The sequence below is a fragment of the Mustelus asterias genome, chromosome 15 (genome assembly GCF_964213995.1).
Source record: "Mustelus asterias chromosome 15, sMusAst1.hap1.1, whole genome shotgun sequence".
In the NCBI taxonomy this organism is placed as follows: Eukaryota; Metazoa; Chordata; class Chondrichthyes; order Carcharhiniformes; family Triakidae; genus Mustelus; species Mustelus asterias.
Genome location: NC_135815.1, coordinates 86,782,177 through 86,795,778, shown reverse-complemented (window position 1 = coordinate 86,795,778; position 13,602 = coordinate 86,782,177). Strand labels below are relative to the sequence as shown.

General features: G+C 49.0%; 1 protein-coding gene across 9 annotated transcripts in view; it reads right to left on the bottom strand.

Moving 5' to 3' along the window:
* Positions 1–13,376, bottom strand: part of esr1 (estrogen receptor 1) — an 887,250-nt gene extending 873,874 nt beyond the window's left edge. For 8 of the 9 annotated variants that reach the window (XM_078230313.1, XM_078230309.1, XM_078230314.1 and 5 more), the window contains exon 1: positions 12,879–13,375. In XM_078230313.1, coding sequence (XP_078086439.1) covers positions 12,879–13,327 — 449 coding nt within the window. In that variant the 5' untranslated portion in view covers positions 13,328–13,375. Of the gene's footprint in view, positions 1–12,878 lie in introns of all 9 variants that reach the window. The other variant, XM_078230315.1, reaches the window with a different exon arrangement.
* Between the last annotated feature and the right edge of the window lie 226 nt (positions 13,377–13,602).

Genomic DNA, 13,602 nt, shown 5'->3' with positions numbered 1-13,602 from the left:
TCCCAGACTAAAGGGTCCCAGACAGAGCAGTGACCTTTATACCTCTCCCAGGAGGCGGAGCCCGACTGGGATGTACCATAAGAACTATATTACAGGTAGAACAGCCCAACCCTAACCCCAACAGTAACATATATACAGACTCATAGTACTGGCCAGACCCTGGCTCAGCGCTACCTGGTGGGAACCAACAATGGTTCACCACAGAGGCCTAGTGGTATTATCGCCAGGCTAATAATCCAGAAACTCAGCTAATGTTCTGCGGACCCGGGTTCGAATCCCGCCACGGCAGATGGTGCAATTTGAATTCAATTTTAAAATATCTGGAATTAGGAATCTACTGATGACCATGAAACCATTGTCGGAAAAACCCATCTGGTTCGCTAATGTCCTTTATGGAAGGAAATCTGCCGTCCTTACTTGGTCTGGCCTACATGTGACTCCGGAGCCACAGCAACTGCCCTCCATGAGCAACTAGGGATGGGCAATAAATGCTGGCCAGCCAGCGACGCCCATGTCCCATGAATGAATAAAAAAAGAAATCTGAGGAAATACATCACTTCGCACTTATCTGTGTTATATCCAGCTGTCCCATCTGCCCATTCTGCTCACCTGCCTATATCCTATTGAGCCTCTATTCTCTAAAAGCAAATTCAATCCTATGGGTATTACAGCATAGAGAATCCAAGTTCAGTGCAAGCAATGAATCAAAGCTTAAACCTACTCACTCTTCATCTGAGGTCTCAGAGGTTCCCAGGATTGAAGGGTTTGTCATATGGGGAGCGGTTGAGGAGCCTGGGTCTGTACTCGATGGAGTTTAGAAGGATGAGGGGGGATCTAATTGAAACTTACAGAATACTGAAAGGCCTCGATACAGTGGACGTGGAGAGGATGTTTCCACTAGTGGGAGAGACTAGAACTCGAGGGCACAACTTCAGAGTGAAGGGACGCTGTTTTAAAACTGAGATGAGGGGGAATTTCTTCAGCCAGAGGGTGGTGGATCTGTGGAACTCATTGCCATAGAAGCCTGTGGAGGCCAGGTCATTGAGTGTCTTTAAGACAGAGATAGATAGGTTCTTGATTAATAAGGGGATCAAAGGTTACGGGGAGAAGGCAGGAGAATGAGGATGAGAAACATATCAGCCAAGATTGAATGGCAGAGCAGACTCGATGGGTCGAATGGCTTAATTCTGCTCCTATATGTTATGGTCTTATGGTTTACAGCAACTAACATAAGTCACCTATACACATCCCAAACAAGAATAGACTGGGTGAATAAAGGGAATGGGATACCATTGATAAACATGCAGCATTTACAGGAGCAAGAGAAAGGAGAACACCATTAGAAGATAAATTACTTTCACTGCCTTCTTTCAAACCATTGCAATTTGAAAGAAACAGGTTTCAAAGTAGCTTAAACCTTAATGAACAGGAGAGCAGCCATTTTGTTCCCATTCTTCAACGAGATCAGAGCTGATTTGCACTTCACTCCATTTGCTTCACAGTCCTTGATACACTTACCTAACAACCATCTAGTAGGAGGTCTTGTGGCGCAGTGGGTTAGTGTTCCTACCTCTGAGCCAGAAGCTCTGGGTTCGAGTCCCAGCCCAAGACTTGATGGCCAAGGAAGGTGCGTTCATAAGGCGGCCAAACAGGTTGAGTGTCAACCTGCAAATCCTTCCAAACACACCAATAGCTGGCAGTAAGAGCGGGAGAGACTCCTGGTCCACGCTTGATGTGGAGTGGCGCCCCTCAAGCTATAAGCCCCTGGTGACAGACTAGTGACCTGTTCCGGGAATTGCTAACTATGGAAACAGATGAAAATCTGCCTTAGTGCACCACTAGGTACGGGAAGGGAACTGGAACAGCAATCTATTTATTCAGTCTCACAGTTCCAGAATTCCACCATCTTTTGTCTGAAGCAATATTTCTTAATTTCACCCTGAATGGCCTCACTCTGATGCCATTATGTCCTTTGCTCTGGACGTGCTAACCAGAGGAAATAATTTCTCCATCGACCCGATCAATTCCTTTTCTCATTTCAAGCAACTTGATCAGATTAGATTCCAAACCTTCTGAACTCAAAGGAAGGCCCACCTTTATTCAGATCAGATAATTTAACCCTTTAAACCCTGACATCACCATCAGGAATGTGCTGAAATTAGCTAGTCATGTTGTGGTTTATAGAGAGGAATAAAATTGTGATTGGCTTTAGGCGGAATGTTCCAATCCTGCCGTGGCGGTGATCCAGACAAAAGTCCATTGACTTCAGCGGGACTAGGTGGGCAGGGCCAGAAAGTTCCGCCCTTTGTTTTACATAGAGAGGCGATGGCCAAATGGTATTATCGCTGGACTATGGGTGGGATTTTATGGCCTCCGTCATCCCGAAACCGTAAAATCCCACCCGAGGTCAACAGACCTTCCCGTGCTCTGCATCTCGCCCGCCCTGATTCCCGCGGCGGGTGGGCCGGTAAAATTCCAACCTATTAATCCAGAAACTCAGCTAATATTCTGGGGACCGGGGTTCAAATCCTGCCACGGCAGATGGTGGAATTTGAATTCAATAAAAGATATCTGGGAATTAAGAATCTACTGATGACCATGAAACCATTGTCAATTGTTGTAAAAATCCATCTGGTTCACTAATGTCTTTTCATTGAATCATAGAAACCCTACAGAGCAGAAAGAGGCCATTCGGCCCATTGAGTCTGCACCGACCACAATCCCACCCAGGCCCTACCCCCATATCCCTACATATTTACCCGCTAATCCCTCTAACCTATGCATCTCAGGACACTAAGGGGCAATTTTTAGCACAGCCAATCAACCTAACCCGCACATCTTTGGACTGTGGGAGGAAACTGGAGCACCTGGAGGAAACCCACGCAGACACGAGGAGAATGTGCAAACTCCACACAGACTTTTAGGGAAGGAAATCTGCCGTCTCTACCTGGTCTGGCCTCAGGCAACTAGGGAGGGGTAATAAATGCTGGCAGCCAGCGATGCTCATGTTCCATGAATGAATTTTAAAAAGGCTACTCTTGATTTACATTCTGGAGGACTACCTTGTCCTCAAAGGTCTGTTTCTGTGGAGATTTTTTATTTATTTATTCATAGGACATAGGTGTCACTGTCTGGCCAGCATTTATTGTCCATCCTTAGTTTCTCTTGAACTGAGTGGCTTGTGAGGCCATTTCAGAGGGCAGTTGAGAGTCAACCACATTGCTGTTGCTTTGGAGTCACATGTAGGCCAGACCAGGTAAGGACAGCAGATTTCCTTCCCTAAAGGGCATTGGTGAACCAGATGGGCTTTTCCAACAATCGACATCGGTTTCCTGGTCATCAGTAGATTCTTAATTCTGGATTTTTTTATTGAATTCAAATTCCACCATCTGCCGTGGCGGGATTCGAACCCAGAACATTAGCTGAGTTTCTGCATTAATAGTTTAGCGATAATACCACTGGCCATCACCTCCCCATAATAACACTTACTCCTTCTAGTTTGGTGGTTACCAGATGGACTGTGGCGGTTCAAGATGGCAGCTCACCACCACCTTCTCAGGGAAATTAGGGATGGGCTCTCCAAGCTAACGATGCCCACATTCCATGAAAAAAAAGTTTAAACTTATTTTGTGCCAACAATATGTTTGTCAACAAGTGCAGAACTATTCATCTTGGCCTAGGTTTTTTTTTACACAGTGTGTGTGCAGAAAAAGCTGGAAAATCAACTTCCAGTTAGGAATGGAATCATAGAAAAGAATCATAGAATCTACAGTGCAGAAGGAGACCATTTGGCCCATCGAGCCTACACCAACAACAATCCCATCCAGGTCCTATCTCCATAACCCCACATATTTACCCTCCTAATCCCCCTGACACTAAGGGGCAATTTAACATGGCCAATCCAGGAAACTGAAGCACCCGGAGGAAACCCACGCAGACACGGGGAGAACGTGCAAACTCCACACAGACAGTGACCCGAGGCCGGAATTGAATCCAGATCCCTGGCGTTGGAAGGCAGCAGTGCTAACCACTGTGCCACCATGCCTTGCTAAATTTCAAATCCTGGCAATAAAATTGCCAACCTGTGTTGGCAAATGACAAATAGATGTCCCACACCCCCTACCCACCTTGCTGCCTCTCCAACGTCACCAAAAACCACAGCTTGCTATAATTCAACGAATAAACTGTCGAACTAAAGGAGAATGGCGAAAATCCAAATTCAAGCCAGGAAACGCAGGAGCAAACACTCAACACAGGGAAAGAAATAGAACAGGTTAGAGCAAAAAATTATGGATGAATTCAGCAGGTCTCACAGCATCTGTAGACGGAGTTGACGTTTCTCTTCTGTGGAAGGATCATTTAGATCCAAAAAGTTATCTCTGTTCCTCTCTCCACAGACGCTGCCAGACCTGCTGAGTTTATCCAGCGTTTTCTGTTCTTGTTCAGGTTTCCAGTATCCACAGTATCTTGCTCTTACATAAAATGGCATAGAATTCCCTGCAGTGCAGAAGGAGGCCATTCACCCATCGAGTCTGCACCGACTCTCTGACAGAGCATCTTACCCAGCCCCCCTCTCAGCTTATCTCCATAACCCCATGCATTTACCATGGTCAATCCACCAAACCTACACATCTTGGGACACTAAGGGGCAATTTAGCATGGCCAATCCACCTAACCGGCTCATCTTAGGACACTAGGGAGCAATTTAGCATGGCCAATCCACCTAATCTACACATCCTGGGACACTAAGGAGCGATTTAGCATGGCCAATCCATTTAACCTGACATCTTTGGAATGTGGGAGGAAGAAGTTTAACAACACCAGGTTAAAGTCCAACAGGTTTATTTGGTAGCAAAAGCCACACAAGCTTTCGAGGCTCTGAGCCCCTTCTTCAGGTGAGTGGGAATTCTGTTCACAAACAGAACTTATAAGACACAGACTCAATTTACATGAATAATGGTTGGAATGCGAATACTTACAACTAATCCAGTCTTTAAGAAACAAAACAATGGGAGTGGAGAGAGCATCAAGACAGGCTAAAAAGATGTGTATTGTCTCCAGACAAGACAGCCAGTGAAACTCTGCAGGTCCACGCAACTGTGGGAGTTACAAATAGTGTGACATAAATTCTGATTCTAGGATCGCATGATAAAGACTCAGGAGGAAAAAAGCAGAAATATTTATGTGAAATAGTGTGACATAAACCCAATATCCCGGTTGAGGCCGTCCTTGTGTGTGCGGAACCTGGCTATCAGTTTCTGCTCCGCGACTCTGCGCTGTCGTGTGTCGCGAAGGCCGCCTTGGAGAACGCTTACCCGAATATCAGAGGCCGAATGCCCGTGACCGCTGAAGTGCTCCCCAACAGGAAGAGAACAGTCTTGCCTGGTGATTGTCGAGCGGTGTTCATTCATCCGTTGTCGCAGCGTCTGCATAGTTTCCCCAATGTACCATGCCTCGGGACATCCTTTCTTGCAGCGTATCAGGTAGACAACGTTGGCCGAGTTGCAAGAGTATGTACCGTGTACCTGGTGGATGGTGTTCTCACGTGAGATGATGGCATCTGTGTCGATGATCCGGCACGTCTTGCAGAGGTTGCTGTGGCAGGGTTGTGTGGTGTCTTGGTCACTGTTCTCCTGAAGGCTGGGTAGTTTGCTGCGGACAATGGTCTGTTTGAGGTTGTGCGGTTGTTTGAAGGCAAGAAGTGGGGGTGTGGGGATGGCCTTGGCGAGATGTTCGTCTTCATCAATGACATGTTGAAGGCTCCGGAGGAGATGCCGTAGCTTCTCCGCTCCGGGGAAGTACTGGACAACGAAGGGTACTCTGTCCACTGTGTCCCGTGTTTGTCTTCTGAGGAGGTCGGTGCGGTTTTTCGCTGTGGCGCGTTGGAACTGTTGATCAATGAGTCTAGCGCCATATCCTGTTCTTATGAGGGCATCTTTCAGCGTCTGGAGGTGTCTGTTGCGATCCTCCTCATCCGAGCAGATCCTGTGTATACGGAGGGCTTGTCCGTAGGGGATGGCTTCTTTAACGTGTTTAGGGTGGAAGCTGGAGAAGTGGAGCATCGTGAGGTTATCCGTGGGCTTGCGGTACAGTGAGGTGCTGAGGTGACCGTCCTTAATGGAGATGCACGTGTCCAAGAATGCAACCGATTCCGGAGAGTAGTCTATGGTGAGCCTGATGGTGGGATGGAACTTGTTGATGTCATCATAGAGTTGTTTCAGTGATTGTTCACCATGAGTCCAAAGGAAGAAAATGTCATCGATGTATCTAGTGTATAGCACCGGTTGAAGGTCCCGTGCGGTGAAGAAGTCTTGTTCGAACCTGTGCATGAAGATGTTGGCATATTGAGGTGCAAATTTGGTCCCCATGGCTGTTCCGTGTGTCTGGATGAAGAACTGGTTGTTGAAGGTGAAGATATTGTGGTCCAGGATGAAGCGGATGAGATGTAAAATTGCATCTGGAAACTGGCAGTTGTTGGCGCTGAGCACTGAGGCCGTTGCAGCAATGCCATCGTCATGGGGGATGCTGGACGGCCTCAACCGGGATATTGGGTTTATGTCACACTATTTCACATAAATATTTCTGCTTTTTTCCTCCTGAGTCTTTATCATGCGATCCTAGAATCAGAATTTATGTCACACTATTTGTAACTCCCACAGTTGCGTGGACCTGCAGAGTTTCACTGGCTGTCTTGTCTGGAGACAATACACATCTTTTTAGCCTGTCTTGATGCTCTCTCCACTCCCATTGTTTTGTTTCTTAAAGACTGGATTAGTTGTAAGTATTCGCATTCCAACCATTATTCATGTAAATTGAGTCTGTGTCTTATAAGTTCTGTTTGTGAACAGAATTCCCACTCACCTGAAGAAGGGGCTCAGAGCCTCGAAAGCTTGTGTGGCTTTTGCTACCAAATAAACCTGTTGGACTTTAACCTGGTGTTGTTAAACTTCTTACTGTGTTTACCCCAGTCCAACGCCGGCATCTCCACATCATGTGGGAGGAAACCAGAGCACCTGGAGGAAACCCGCACTGACATGTGGAGAATGTGCAAACTCCACACAGACAGTCACCCAACACTGGAATTGAACCCTGGTCCCTGGCGCTGTGAGGCAGCAGTGCTAACCACTGTGCCACCGTGCCGCCGTGTGTTTCCTAATTGGCGCCTTGACACATTGATCTAGAAAACCATAGTAATTTGAATGCATTCCATGAAGTCGTCCCTACATCCGAACTGCAATTGAAATCCGAATACAATTCATTACTATTACTGAATAGGATACTGTATTTAATGGAATGATAAATGGGCAAGTGAGTAAGGTTGGGGTGAGCAGGATATTAAATGGCATGTGGAGTGAGCAAGAGTGGATGAGAAGGGACATGGAATGAGAAGGCAAATGGAAATTACAGCACAAAAAGAGGCCCTTTGGCCCATCATAGTTGTGCCAGCCCTCAAGCACCTATTGATTCTAGTTCCATTTTCCTGCACTTGGTCCGTTGCCTTGTGCTATGGCATTTCAAGTGCTCATCTCAAAGTTTAATATTGAGAGGATAGTTTCAACTCTTTACTGGATTCAGATTTCACCATCTGCCATGGTAGGATTTGAACCCAGGTCCCCAGAACGTTACTCCGCACCTCTGGATTCCTAAATCCAGTAATGGTCCACTGTGCCGCCACCTCTGGATTACTAAATCCAGTAATGGTACCACTCTGCCGCCACCTCCCCTGTTCAAGTGTTTGTGGAATGAGAGGAGAGCCGATGTATTCTGGATGGGATATTGAAAGGTACCGGGTATGTACAAAAAAGTGACATTTGTCCGGAGAAGATATTAAAGCATATGAAAGATCAGCAATGAAGGATTGGACTAGGTGGGAAGTTAAAGGGTTCGGGGAATGAGTAAGTATGGGATTAGACTGGGTGAATATTAAAGCGATTGGGGAGTGTGTAAGTATGGGATTAGACTGGGGGGGTTATTAAAGGGTTTGGGGAGTGAGTAAGTATGGGATTAGACTGGGGGGGTTATTAAAGGGTTTGGGGAGTGAGTAAGTATGGGATTAGACTGGGGGGGATATTAAAGCGATTGGGGAGTGAGTAAGTATGGGATTAGACTGGGTGGATGTTAAAGGGTTTGGGGAGTGAGTAAGTATGGGATTAGACTGGGGGGGTTATTAAAGCGATTGGGGAGTGTGTAAGTATGGGATTAGACTGTGGGGATATTGAAATGTTTCAGGAGTAAGTATGGGATTAGACTGTGGGGATATTGAAATGTTTCAGGAGTAAGTATGGGATTAGACTGTGGGGATATTGAAATGTTTCAGGAGTAAGTATGGGATTAGACTGTGGGGATATTTAAGGGTTCAGGGAATGAATAAATATGGGATTAGACTCACTGCCTCATGTGGACAAAAGAGCAATGTTGTTGGGCCAAATGGCCAGTTTGTGTGCTAGAACATTCCACAGTTCCTCGTTGTTATGCAGGATGTTTCCCTTCAGCTCTTCATCATAAAATACATTGTAAAATCCTTTTTTCTGATTCTGTGATTTCCAAACTGACCCTGGGCCCCATCCTGAAAATATATATTGGCCAATTCTTATCCATGTGAAATCAGACATCTTCCCGAGTGAAACACTGGACACTGGCAGCAGTATTTATGTTTGCCAAGGTTTAGGTTTCAATTGGGTTTTATTTTTCGCCTTGCCCTGATGTTGATGAGCTCTCCTCTCCTGCTGCTCTGGGTCTGTTTCTACGTACCGGCTCCCACTCCCAGTGGGCCCAGCTCGAAACCAAGAGGTGGCCATTGAGGAAGGTACCCAGCAGTTGTGAGGATGTCACAGTCACCCGGTACGTTGGTCCAGAACCCATTTCTCATGCATGGGTCGAGAGAGGAAGAGCGGCCATGCTAACAACCTGGCCAGGGAATCGCCACCAAGCCTACCCTCATTTCCATCTCACCTCCACACAGTTACTCCCAGAGAGGGTGGCTGGATAGTGATCAGGAGATGCTGAATTCATGGAATCGCTACAGTGCAGAAGGAGGCCTTTCAACCCATTGAGCCTTCAATCCTACCTAGGGCCTATCCCCATAACCCCATATCTTTACCCTGCTAATTCCCCTGGCATGAAGGGGCAATTTCGCATGGCCAATCCATCTAAGCCACACATCTTTGGGAGGAAATTGGAGCATCCGGAGGAAACCCATGCAGACACAGGGAGAACATGCAAGCTCCACACAGACAGGCCGGAATTCTCCCACCCCACCCACCAATGCAATTGTAGCAGGCCGGGTTGCGGATAGTGTGAAGGTCCATTGACAGTTGGGCGGGAATTTCTGGCTTTTTGACCAGCGTGGCTGGAGAATTCCGCCCACAGTCTCCAGAGGACGGCATTGAACCCAGCACCCTGGCGCTGTGGGGCAGCGGTGCTAACTATTGTGCCACCGTGCCTCCCTTCCTCCACCCCCAGATCCCCAGAGGATTTGTAATGTATTTGTAATGGGTCAACAGGGAGGGGGCAAGGGGGGGGACAGAGCAGCCTCATGGCTTTAGCCTCCAACCACTGCAGCCGGGGCTGGGCTAAATTACCTGCCGTTCCTGAGCCAGAGGGTCAGGTCCCTGAAGGAGTGCCAGGCTCCCCTAACCCCACAGGAACAGCTGGCAAAAACACGACAGGGGAGTGATCTACCTGGGGCACAGCCAGCTGAGTGTCAGAAGGGGGCTGGTGAGCAGGCAGCAGTGGAGGAGAATCTTCCTCAATAGGAAGTTCGACCCCCACAGTCATAGCGAAGAGGGCGGTAAAAGAAGTGTAAATATAAATCAACACAGCAGCATTCGCACTGATCGCACAGAGACAGCACCTGTTGGTGCCACCCCTAAATGCGCTTGGAATGTTCCATGGCAATCTATTGCTCAACCTCACCCATTGCCTTTCTATATTGTTTGTGTTATTGCTACCCGCGCCTCAGTCAGGGATTCTGTCACACTCCACAAGCAATTTGCTCTCTCCCTCCCCAGGTCCAGCGGGAAATTTCCACTCCATATCCCGAAATAGACTCCATAGAATCCCTGCAGTACAGAAGGAGGCCATTCGGCCCATCAAGCCTGCACCGACAACAATCCCATCCTATTCCTGTAACCCACATGTTTACCCTGCTAATCCCCTCGGAGCTAGGGTCATTTTAGCATGGCCAATCAACCTAACCCGCACAGCTTTGAACTGTGGGAGGAAACCGGAGCACCCGGAGGAAACCCACGCAAACACAGGGAGAATTTACAAACTCCGGATAGACAGTGACCCAAGGCTGGAATCGAACCCGGTCCCTGGTGCTGTGAGACAGCAGTGCTAACCACTGTGTCACTGTGCCTGTACATCTTGGGACATTAAGGGGCAATTTAGCATGGCCAGTCAACCTAACCCGCACATCTTTGGAGAGTGAGGGGAAACTGGAGCACCCGGAGGAAACCCACGCAGACACGAGGAGAAAGTGCAAACTCCGCACAGACAGTGACCCGAGGCCGGAATTGAACCTGGGACCCTGGCGCTGTGAGGCAGCAGTGCTAACCAGTGTGCCACTGTGCTGCCCCTAAATGCAGACAAGGACATAAGAACCAGGAGTCAGGAATAGACCGTTCAGCCTCCTCGAGCCTGCTCCGCCATTCAGTACAGTCATGCCTGATCCTAGCTCCGCCTTCCTGCCTCCCCCCGACATTCTCCATAACCCTTTAACCTATTACGACGATTCGCAGGGGCGAACGGATCAGGATGCAGCCATTGCCACTCCCGCAGTGGGCACGTGACTTCACTGCGCCAAAACCATAGCAGCCCAGTCAGGCTGAATCATCAAAAATCACAACGCAGGAGGCGATTCGGGCCATCGTATGCGTGCTGGCTCGTTTGAAAGGACTATCCAATGACGTCACCACCCACCCACACTCCCCCCCCCAAACAATCACTCCCTCCCCTCCCCCAATCTCTGCTCTTCCCCCATTTTCCTGCAGCGCTTTACTTTCTCAGTATTTACCGGATCCCCTTCTGCCATTCCCTATTGCCAGCACCCTTTCAATAATGCATTACAGCCCGTAACTTCACTATCAAATCTTGCTCATCTCTGCTCTGTGGCTGTTGCCAGTTATATTCGAGCTGTGTCCCTCTCCCCCACACCCGCAACCCCCTCCTTCCCCCCCCCCCTGGCCCCGCCACCCGCAAAAGTTTCTCCCTTTCCACTTCATCAAAGGTCTTCAGGACGCACAATTATTTAAGAGAAAAAAAGTTCTCATTTGGCCTCGCACTGTGCAGAGGATTGGTATCCAAATTATTGATTGCACAACCGAAACTAAACACAACTGTGGCCCGAGCAAGCGTCACAGGAAGCTTGCCTCGACATGTTGAGAAAAATCGAAGAATAGAAAATCTTGGGTCTAATATACTTGAGGGGGTACAAATCACCTCTTGCTGTCCTTTATCTAGAAGGCAGTGGGTCTGAATCCCTTCCTACTTCTCCCAGGGCAACTTTAATGTGGCTCTCTGCTATTCTTTAAAGCGTTGATAAGAGAGTTCTATTCAGGAGATGTCAAATTATCAATATTATTGCCACAGAGCGAATTCGCATCCATTTTATATACACACACACACACACACACACACACACACACTCTCACACACACACACTCTCACACACACACACACACACACACACACTCTCACACACTCACACACACTCTCACACACTCACACACACTCTCACACACACACACTCTCACACACACACACACACACACACACACTCTCACACACACACACTCTCACACACACACACACACACACACACACTCTCACACACTCACACACACTCTCACACACACTCACACACACACACACACACACACACTCTCACACACACACACTCACACACACACACACACTCTCACACACACACACACACACACACAATCTCACACACACACACACACTAACACGCACACTCTCACACACACACACACACTAACACACACACACGAGAGAATATCCAAGAGGGATTTTCCTCCCAGGATTTATCACTCAGTGAAAACACCACGGAATGTGTCCCTTGTGGAACTCTGTGTTTTGGGTTGTGGGGAACTTTTATTTGGGTTCTGATTCTTCTCGCCGAGATTCTGTTTTAACTCGGGTCAATTGAAGGACAGTATCAAATCTCAACCTGGGCTACACAATTCCACCCACTGCGTTCTCACCCTCAAACGGTGGTGCAAAGTATCCCGAAGATTCACTCTTCTCCTCCCTCGGAGGGAGCTGAGAAGACCCAAGCTGATTGAATTCCCTGCCTCCTCCTCCGACAGAATGTTAACATCACCCCGAGACCCCCAATCTGTTCAACTAATCGGAGGTTCTAATTGTGTGGGGGCACATTCCTCGACTGCCAGGACAACCTTCCCCCGCTTCCCCTTTGCAATCGAGGTCGGGACCCAAGTTCCAGCAACTGCCCGCATCGTCGCAGACAACTTCGGAGAAAGATCCGGGGCACACCCAAGGGCTGAAGCAACCCCGCCGGCCGGATCCGCTCGGTAGAGAGGGCGGGGGGGGAGGCAGACCCATCTAAACGTGGCAGCAGAAGTGAGATGCAGCCTCAGTAAATCTCATCCGACTTGTCACACAGGGAATGAGAAAGGAGTCGCAATGTCCAAATGATTTCAGGTTCATTCCCGGGTGGCACACTGAGTTTAGGGGAGGGGGGAGTCATTGTCAAGAGGACGGGGCTGTAAGTTCTGCCATTCCCCCCCCCACCCCACCCCCCCAAACCACCCCTCAATCAACGACCCCCCACCACCCCACCCCCTATACTGCCGGCTGCTCAGAAATTCAAAGAAAGAAAGTGGCCTCCTTACCTGTAGAAAGTGGAAGGGGGTGCGTCCCGCAGCCCGAAACTGCTGCAGCTGCTCTGCTCATTCTCCATGTAGTAGGGGACCTGCTGCCCGTGGGTGACGAAGGAGGACAGCTGGGGCGCGGTCTGCAAGAAGACCAGCGGGCTAGGCGACATGCTGTTGAGGGAATGGAGACCCCCGAGGTTGCCGGAGCCGTGCGACTCGGAGGAGGCCGCGTAGCCCAGGCTGGTCGGGTTGTACAGGGTGGCCGCAGCCGCGAACTCGTAGCCGCCTTCCGGATAGTTCATCGCTCCTGATCGACTCTTCTCCACATAGATTTCATTCAGAGGTCCATCGCCGCTTATAGGTAACTGTAGAGTTTGCCTGCCAAACGCGTCCAAGTCGCTAGCCTGAATCTTCTGCAGCAAAGCAATTGCAGGTGTTTTGTGATGGAGTGGGATTGCCATGGCCATCCAGAGAGGGGTGGGTGGGCCAGGGGGGGGGGAGGGGGGGAGAGGGTGGGGGGGGGGGGGAGGTGGGGGTGGGGTTGTGGGAGTGGGAAGGAGGGAGGGAGGGGTGGGGAGGGAAGGACAACACAGGGCTCAGTGCCACAGCCTGACACTGTCGCCTGTAGGATCGCACTTCATATCAATTGACCGACCGAGTGGAAGAGAGAGGAGCGCCCGGCCAGGGGAGGATGGGTGTTACAGCGCTCACTCCTGATGACAACGCTTCACAAACACTCCGG